The sequence below is a fragment of the Eumetopias jubatus genome, unplaced genomic scaffold (assembly GCF_037043125.1).
Source record: "Eumetopias jubatus isolate StellerSeaLion01/CBP00866 unplaced genomic scaffold, mEumJub1_p1.0 scaffold_8, whole genome shotgun sequence".
Lineage (NCBI taxonomy): Eukaryota > Metazoa > Chordata > Mammalia > Carnivora > Otariidae > Eumetopias > Eumetopias jubatus.
The window spans coordinates 130,652,848-130,662,890 of NW_028274814.1; the positions used below are offsets into that span (position 1 = coordinate 130,652,848).

General features: G+C 48.0%; 1 protein-coding gene across 3 annotated transcripts in view; it reads right to left on the bottom strand.

Moving 5' to 3' along the window:
• RBFOX2 (RNA binding fox-1 homolog 2) overlaps positions 1-9,295 on the bottom strand; it is a 280,863-nt gene extending 271,568 nt beyond the window's left edge. For all 3 annotated transcript variants that reach the window (XM_088025331.1, XM_028088599.1, XM_088025333.1), the window contains exon 1: positions 9,110-9,295. In XM_088025331.1, coding sequence (XP_087881457.1) covers positions 9,110-9,295 — 186 coding nt within the window. The remainder of the gene's footprint in view (positions 1-9,109) is intronic.
• Positions 9,296-10,043: the final 748 nt, after the last annotated feature.

The window sequence follows — 10,043 nt, forward strand, 5'->3', positions numbered from 1 at the left end:
AAAATAAACAGTATGCTTCCTCAGAAACCACGTGCTCCTGGAATAAAATATCCAATACCTGGTGCAAAATCTCTTTTCCTCAGCAAAGGAGAAACCAAGGAACCAGCCGTCACATGGGAAAAAATCCCACATACCAAGGTATTATCTGAGGACTTAGGTCCCTAAAAACCCAAGTATTATGGTTGAACACACCCAAGTATTATGGGAAGTCTAAACTTCAAAGGCTGTTTCCACCCTTGGGAAAATGGGTTTCTAAGCAGTTACTCAACCATTATCATTTAGCAATTCAAAATTGTCATCTACTTCATAAGCGGTATTTATCATGTGTCCCATATCCTCAACTGAAATTTCTAGATGCCACGTATGCGCAGGACACGTCAGAAGGAAGTGGTATTACTGGCTGCTCTCGCAGTCATTCCCTTCTTAGAACCTGCTTTATTCATTCAGAATCCGAAAAGCCAGAGGCGTTACAAAGTATACCTGGTTGCCTGTAAAGGGGACCGAACTAAACTAGTCAGGGAAATCTCGAGGTTAGAGAACAGGCGAGGGTTACATAGCAGCGCAAATCAGAAGCTTAGCGGGAAGGAGGCGGGGAGAACAAGGGACGGGGAGAGGATTTCTGTAAAATACATCTATGAATCTATTTCCAAGGTTGCGGTGTCCAAGAACTCTATCAAGTTTCCTCATTTTCAAGCACATCCAATGAGTGATCTGGAAAACAACATTTATTTTGTGAGGTATCTCAGTTGGTATTTTTCCTGTACCCATAAAAGAAGCTATAACAGCTTATGAAATTCATTGGTTGAGAAGGGAAAGGTTAAGGTCCACAGTTGATCAAGTGGGCTTAGTCCCAAATGGTGGTAATATCTCCGAACTGCAACACTCCAGAATCTCTCAGCAGCACTGTAAAAGGCAGATCAACAGACTGCTCCAATGAACTGGAACAGGTTAGCTCTAATTGCCCCTTACTTGGGTGGTTCCTCTCTTTTCCTTAACCACACCATCACAAAGGCGCTTTTTACACATACACACGTGCACTCAATTAATATCTGAGCACAGGAAACTAAACATTAGGTTGCCATGCCCACCCAACACATTCAGCAGTTAAATTCCACCCCCGCTTCTGTTTTTAAAGACCCTTTTCTCACCTTTAACCCTGATATCAATGGAAAGATCAGGTACCATTCACAAATTCCACAACACCCAGTCTTCACATGAGCTGGAAAGCAGACCAAGGGCCAGACCCCCCAGGGAAAATCTGGAGAAACAATTAAAGCCATCTGCAGGCCCTACTGAGGAGCAGAAAGACAAAGTTCGATTCAACAAGAATCATAGTTTCTTGACTACTGGGGCGCAGGCACAGTGCTAAATCCTAGGGATCCCAAAGGATCTCTCGATCTCACAGTCTGGGTAGGGGTGGAGGGGCAGACATCTGAACAAATGGTAAAGCAAAATGTGCTAAAAACAGAGCTATGGCACCGTGTTTTAGAAACGGGCAGGATGTGGGAGGGACGGGAGCAGACACAAAAGGCATCCAGGAGGAGTCAGTACCCCAAATGATTCTTAAAGATTGAGCCTTACAGGTGAGAGAGAAAGAGATGCTGAGGCAGGATTTCAGGTAGAAAAAAACAGAAACAAAAGCACAAAGGTATGAATGAGCCCGCGTGGCACAGCATGCTCAGGAAACTAGAAGCTCCGTACCATGGACTAAGAGGTGGACTGCAGAAAATTCAATGCGGCTACAAAGACAGGCCCAAGTCAGGCCAGAAGGAGGCCAAGCGAGAGAATGGACTTTATCTGGAAGTCAAACTATCAAGTGTTTTTAAAAATTCTTTTAGGTGGGTGACTCTTCGTAGTCTGCAGGGAGATTTGAAGAGAGAGACCACAAGAGACAAAGGCATCCCAGCTCAATTTCCACAAACCAGAATAAGAGCAAAAAGTGCCATCTATTTGATATATTTAACTAGCAAACATTGTAACATTTGAAACACAACCGACATTTTCACGACTCCTGCATCCCGGGTACCAACCGAACGGCCCGTGCATCTGTCACACCCATTCCCAGTGGAGATCCCACAGCTTCCACGAAAAGTCCACATGCTCAATGCAGGCATTGTGATAACTCACTAGCTCTTTTAGTGCTTAGCAAAGAAGTAAACCTCTCCTCCTCCTCCTCCTCCACCCAGATGCCAAGCAAACTCAGTTCAACACACTGCTCATCTCTAGTAGTCCCCAACTCTGACACTCAGTCAATCGGAAACGCATTAACCACTCCATGCTGATCAAGCAGTAAGCAGGAACTCACAGAGTGCTGTACAGCAGGTTATAAGGGAGGCAAGGAATACACAGTCACTCCTGGGCTCCATGAGAGACACTTTAAATCATCTCAGTTACTCATTAGGGCAGCTCATTAGAGTATGTATTAATTCTCCCAGTTCATAGATGTGTAATCAGGAGCTCAGATGTTAGACATTCTAACAAAGGTTATTCATCTGCTAAGTGGAAGAGCCAGGAATCAAACCCAAAATGAGAAACTCTAAATAGTGTTTCTTTCACTACCCCATTTTTCAAGTATACACGGATATCAAACATAATTATATACATTAAGGTTGACCATAATAATAGTAATAACAATATCCCCCCTTTAAAAACTAAGAGGGGACCCATAACGTACAGTCTCAGATCAAGGATTCACTCAGAACAGTCATAATTAAGTGATCACAACTGGGATCTCCAAATGCTACTAAAAAGATTACAACTGAGCACTGGTGACCCAAAAATATTCAGACTCCAATAATCAAAGCAACCTGGCTATACTCCAGAGAAATATACCAAATCTTCCATACACTTTCCCCTCAGAGTCCCTAAAACAACATCTGAAAAAAATCATGGCTGATTGCTCATTCTCTCTCTCTCTCTCTCTCTCAAGTGATTTCCCAAACGACTCTACCCACCCAAATTACAGAAATATGTCCAAGATTCACATGGCAGTTCTGATCCGATTTGCCCCAATCCTAGCTCAAGCAGCTTTGCACTACCCTCCTAACTAGATCATTGCCAGCCAATGGGTTTATTCAAGCTGATCTGTGATGGATTAGATAATGAAACCTTAGCCACGTAAGCTGCCTGCTTGTACTGGGGCTGTAGGGGAGAAGAATAAGAAATCCAATACTCCTAGGGGCCACCAAGTGCACTCGCCGTCCCTTGCTCCATCTGTCCGCTCATCCAATTACTGCCATTTCCTTCCCATCGTCCCTGACACTCTTCCCTTCGGTCTTTGAAGGGAGAGCACATAGGCACCAGAATAAAGGCGTTTACTATGCTCTACAAATGCATATCAACAAAAATTCAAGCAAAGCCATTCACTAAAATGACTGTCTTTACTGTTTCTACAAATTATGAAAGCCTGGCATCAAACTGACGACCTGAGAGATGCCAAACTGGAGCTGCGCTGGTAATAACATTCTTGTTTACACGAAGTAGTGGAGTGAGTGTCTTTCTCCCCAATCCTGTAATCTTGAGGCCTGTCTGCACCAGTCTGTTTTATACCAAAATGAAAGTTAAATCTCTAGTTAGTTGTGTTCACATGTCAGTGTGAGAGAGAAAAACATGACAAGGTGGCTAGAAAACGGGAGAGGGGGTTGGGAGACAAATTCAACTCAGGCTAGTCTTGTGAGTCACCCTAAAGAACAGTCCTACTTTGAATTCAGATGTCTGTCCCTCTGGTAGTATTATAGGCTGAATGTCTGTGTCCCCACAAAATTAATATGTTGAAGCCCTAGCCCACAGGGTGATGGTATTTGGAGGGGGGCGCCTTTGGGAGGTGATGAGGTTTAGTGTAGGTCATAAGAGTGGGGCCCCCATGATGGGATTAGTACCCTTCTAAGAAGAGGAAGAGAGAGATCTCTCTCTGTCTAGGAGCATACACCCAGAAAAGGCCATGTGAGAAGCCAGGAAGAGAACCCTTCAGCAGACACCAAATCTGCCAGCACCATGATCTTGGACTTCGAGCCTCCAGAATTGTGAGAAATAAATTTCTGTTCTTTAAGCCACCCAGTCTTTGGTATTTTGTTATGGTGCTCGAGGAGACTAAGACAAGTAGAAATGAAAATTTCAATAATTTTTGTGAGACATCGTGAAATTACTTGGAAGGAAAGCACATTATTTTTACAGCTCTACTCAAATGGTAGCACCATGTTCAGCATCAGCACCAAACACCCAAATGAGAATCCAAAGAGACATCCACCTAGTAGGAAAGAAACAAGCAAATGCAAAGATAAACTATTACAAGAAATGAAGCATACACATAGAAATCACAGGCTACCTGGAACCTCTGCCCTAAGACCAGAAAGAAAGCTTTCCTACTACCAGAATAACGACTGCTGAACCCACTTAACTAAACTGGATTTATGACTCGATGGTCAGAAGCAGTTAGCTGGCCATATAATAATCACATACCAACATTTCACTGCCATAAAGAATTCTGCTGAAAGCCAGAAGTAATAATTAAGGTGCACTTTGCCTTATTTATACAGCAGCTAAGTTCCTAGAAAGTCACACAAAAACTGAATTTTTGATCATCAAATTGTTTATATTCACTAGAAGAGGTGACCGAAAGAATTCACTCCCCAGTATCTTTTATAAAGCCCAAGTTTCCCACATATCAGACTTGCTTACAGTGAAATGAACCCCCCATACCTATAGATGTAACTCATTTAACTTTCCACCAGGTTAGAGTACAGTATTCCCAGCACCCTCTTTAACAACTAACTACATTTCTCAAACCATATTTCAATTTTCAGGTTGAATCTGTCTCTTCCCTCCTCCTCCGCTCAGGGTTCTCTATTTCTATACTGTTTTCAGGGCTGTGCTAACCCCTCTTCTGTCCACATAAGGCATCTGGATACTGCCCTTGAAAGGCACAATCCTTCCTCTCTGTCCCCCATAGTTCCTTCTTAGCCAAAGGATTATAACATAAGCACCACAGACTCTCTCATGTCCTCTCTGCCCTGCTTTGGGAAGTAATGATTTACTCCAAAACCTTCCCGGCTGTAACTCAACAGGGTTCAGCTTTGAAATCTATAGCTTCGAGTTGTAGCTCCATTTAGTAAGCAGCCTTGGGAAATTAACCCCAGGAAAGGACTTCTTTCTGTAAAAAAGGTTAATCCTTTGACACAGAGAAGATTGAAGAATTTCATAAACTCTCACCCCTGAATTTCATGATTTTTTCCATCACTTAATCATTTGTGAAAAGTAAATTTCAACTTCACAGGCACTGAGCACTTACTATGTACCTAAACCTGTTAGGTATTACAAAGGATAGAACAAAGAAAATATAGTTTGTCTTCTAGAAGCTTACAGTCTCACTAGGGAAACAAGAATAAAACAACACAAGATGATGCATAATTAAGCATCAATATAAGAGGAGGCCAGAGGAGAGTCTGACTGGTATGAACGAAGTTGTCAACAAAGGCTTCCTAGAAGGAGCTATGACCTCAGAAAAACTCCATTTATGTTAAGCTATAAGAAAACAAAAAACAAAAAACATGTGCTTTAAGACCAACCCTTATACTAAAAAGGTTGGCTACTCTAGATTTTTTTTTTTAAGATTTTATTTATTTATTTGACAGACAGAGAGACAGCGAGAGAGGGAACACAAGCAGGGCGAGTGGGAGAGGGAGAAGCAGGCTTCCTGCCAAGCAGGGAGCCCGATGTGGAACTCGATCCCAGGACCCTGGGTCCATGACCTGAGCCGAAGGCAGACGCTTAACAACTGAGCCACCCAGGCATCCGCTACTCTAGATTTTTTTAAGTGCCTATTTGCATAGGGCCTATAGGCATTTCTACACAGCCATGATCATCTCCTAAGACTGCCTCTCCCCTGCTCCTTCTGCTCCAGCCCCACTGGCCTCTTGTTCTCAAACATATCAAGTGCACTTCTTTCTCAATGCCCCTGCACCCACAGTTCCTCCACTTAAACCCCTTTCCCTCAGATTATCTGAATGGTCCATTCCCTCCTTCACTTCATTCTAAGGTAACCCATCAGAGAGGCCTTTCCTAACCATCTTCACTCTCCATCCCTCTCCCTGCTTTATACTTTTTCTTGGCACTTACCACCCCCTAATAACAGTTGATTTCTTTACTGTCTCTTTCCATGAGATTATTAGTTACATGAGAGCGTAGTCTTTGTTTATTGCCATGTCTCCTAGGCTCTAAAACAGAGCCTGGCACATAGCAGCTGCTCAATAAACATTAGTTAAGTGAGTATTAAATATCCTACCGTTATTATCAGAAGGACATAGCAAAGTACTAGAAGTGTGGGTCACCCAGTGTTAAGTTTCATCTTTTCAGGAACATTACTTCTCCTTTACTCAGATTATACCTCAAATTTCAACCTTCCCATTAAGCCTTCCTTGACCATTTCAGTAGGAATGACCATCTCCTTCTTCTGGACCCAATGGCACAAATCCTCAGCATACTTTGGCTCTAAATTATGCAGTGACTTGTGACATGCATCCACCCCATGGTATCTCCGCTCCTGTTCCTCTGGAACTTACACACACACACACACACACACACACACACACACACAACCACACATATACACATGCGTGCTCTTTTTTTAATTTTTCACCCATTTTTGTCTCTCCACCCAGACTGGAAACACCAAACACCTTAAGGTCAGGGAACTTGATATATTTTTTAGAAGATGATTTAGAAATCATCCTGTACAAACCCTTTACTTTACAACTAAGGAAACAGAGGCCCCCAAAAGAAGGGATTTTCCCAGAAGCATACAGCTAGTTGAAGGCAGGAGGCTAGATCAATGATGACTTGAATACCTGTGTGACATGGTGTGCCAGAACTACAGCAATGAGAATGCATAACCTGAAAAATAAATAAAGATCCACAAATACACAGAGTGAGAAAAAGATTCTCTGTGGGATTGTTCTAAGTTGCCCATTTGTACCCAAAGGGCCTCATCCACTCCTTCCTCTGCATACTCCAAAGTCCCTATACACTGCTCTATTTCCAAATACTACTATCCTTAGCCAATTTGAAGGCAACCAGCAAATAATGGGCCCCAGGAGGAGAAGGAGAGGAAAGGGAGGGGGTTGTCTGTTAACCGTGATTGAGAGAAACAATGAATGAATACAGACATACACAGATTTACACACACACACCAAGCAGACAGTGCTCACCAGCACCCACATCCAGTTACCTCTTCTGATCAGCCAATGTTAACCCACCTCACCTCAAGTCTCCCCATGTTCCTCAATATTTTTTCCATGGCCCTGAGCTTTTACTACTCACAATCCCTCTGCCTGACAAGAGTTCTGATGGAGAGCAAAAGCAGGCAAACAAAACAAAAGAATTCAAAAATAAACAGCAAGAGGGTCACTTTACCCAAATCAACACAAGTAACTGAGTGGCCTCTGCAAAGGAGACCCATAAGCACACAGCAAATATGCCACACTTAAATACAGCTCGGTCTCTAACACAGGAAGTCAGGCAGAGCCTTGAAAAGCTGGGAGCAGAGCACAGGAAGTCTTTTAGCACTGCAGGGATTTCCAAGAGTGGTGTAATGGAGAGAGCACAGGAATAGGAATTAGAAGACTAGGCTTCTAGTTTTAGTTTTGCTACCAGCTAACTGGGTGGCCTTAGGCAAGTCACTAGTCTTCTCTGAACTTTTGAGCCCCCATCTCTAAAAGGTGGTGGTTAAAACATTTTGAGACTTGAATCCCCTCCAAAAAACAAAACAAAAAGAAAAACCCACAAAGACAAAAACTACTGACTTCCCCCCACCACCAAAAAGTGCATGTAAACTGTTCAACATAAGAATCTTCCAGGTCTAGGGGCGCCTGGGTGGCTCAGTTGTTAAGCGTCTGCCTTCGGCTCAGGTCATGATCCCAGGGTCCTGGGATCGAGCCCTGCGTCAGGCTCCTGCTCAGTGGGAAGCCTGCTTCTCCCTCTCCCACTCCCCCTGCTTGTGTTCCCTCTCTCGCTGTGTCTCACTCTGTCAAATAAAAAAATATTTAAAAAAAAATCTTCCAGGTCTATCCAGATGAAGAACCCCTGAAAAGATGTTGTCTCTGGTCCCTTCTATCTCTAACATTCTATGATTCTAGGAGAATTAGGCAGGTCTCTAAACAATTGCTGATATGTGAGCTCCACCATTTCACAGCAACTATTTTCTGAACAGAGACCAAATCCTAAAAGGTCCGAAGGTTTCAGCTCTTCTTCAAACTACAAAGCCAACTGACATCATCACTACCTTTCCCCCTCCCTACCCAAATCAACCAGCTTATCCTTGAGTCCACAACTCAGAATCCAGTCTCCCAACAGCCCTACAAATTGTCTTTTATATCCCAGGACCTTAAAGAGCGGGTCGGTATCCTCGGCCGTGTGAGAAGCAACTGGCAAAGTAAGGAGGGGCATGTCCTGGGTCTCTCTCCAGACTCATTAGCATGCTCCACAAAGTTAATGAGACCGAGCACCACGGTGTCCCCACACCACTACCGAACTCCTGGTACTTCCCACACTCCTTGTGTAACTGATTGAACCCACAAGCTAAGCCACATCCCCTTTGGGCTCTCGAGGAGGTTTCTCGCTTCCCACTCCCCTCCTTTATAATGCTGCTCCCCTTCCCCATCCCCGCGTGTGTCTAGAGCTGGCAAAAAGGTACTCCTTCTTGGGAGGTTTCCCACCACTGCCCCCCCCCCACCCCCAGTCCTCGACTCAGTGCAGCAGCTCTCTGGGCTACAGACCCAGGATCTCCCGGCTTCCACTCCGCCCCAAGGAACTAAGGAAGGGTCTGAAGAAATGGAATCCACCTCAACCATGTTCGATCCCCCCCGCCAAAACCTATTCACGCGTCGGGACCCCCGCCCCCTCAGGAATCGGGACCCTCTTGGGCACACCGGGCTCCTCCCGCACCCTTCGCCTCCAAGCCGGGGGAGCCCGCCCCACCTTCCCAACCAGGCCCCGACCGGCCCCCTCCCACCCCCAAGCCAGGACCCCCGGAGGCCCTCCCCCTCCCGGCCTCCGCCGCCCTCGGGGCCCCCGCGCCGCACCCCCGCCGTAACCGGGCGCCGTCCCGCGCGGTCACCTGCATCCCGCCGCCGCCGTCGGCCACCGCCTCCTCGGTGCGCGGCCGCTTGCTCAGGCCGGGCTCGGCTCCGTCTCCTCCCCCTCCGGGCACCGGCAGCTCCAGCTCCGACTCCCGCTTCATCCCCCGGGCAGCGGCGCCGGGCCCGAGCTGAGGCGGCTGCTGCGGCTGGGCGCCTTCCGCCATCCGCCCGCGCCCCCCTCGCCTCCGGGAGCCGGGCGACCCGCGACAGGCCACCTCCCCCTGGGCCTCGGCCCCGACTGTCGCGACAGGCGGGCGCGCGCCTGCCCCCGCCCCCGCGTGCGTGCGTGCGTGCGCGCGCGCGGGCCCGGCGCCCCTCAGCGGCTGGCGGTGGCCGCTCGTCGCTCGCCGGCGGCTCGCTCGCGGCGGCCGGCGGGTCGCGACGGGCACTTGCTCGCGCCCCCACGCGCACACGCGACCCCGGCCCGGCCCGGCCCGCCGCGCGCCCCGCCTCTCGCACTCACGGAGCTCGCCCGCCGGCCCGCGCTCGCTCCTTCACACTGTCCCTCGCCACACGCCGGGCCGAGGGAGGAAGGGGGCGGTCCGGGCTCCAGAGGAGTGGGGAGGGCTGTTTGTTTGGGGGGATAGGAGGGGCTCGGGGCCGGAACGAGCTGACTGGCCGGGAGCCTCCGACCCGCCACTGTGGCAGCCCCGGGAAGGCGGGCGGAGAGAAAGGAGGAGGGAGGGACCGGGATCTGGGACTCCTGCCCGCGCGGGAGGCTGTGGCGGGGCGGGGGCGGCGGGGGCGGGGCCAGCGCCCCTCGGCAATCTCCGCCGCCTCCGCTCCGGGCGTCCGAGGGAGGCCGGGAAGAGATCGGGGGAGTTCGGGAATCTCCGGCCCGGGCGAGGGCTTGTCCTGGAGGCGCCGTGCTGCTGGAGTGCCGGCGCGCGCGGAGGAGGCGGAGTCTGCGCT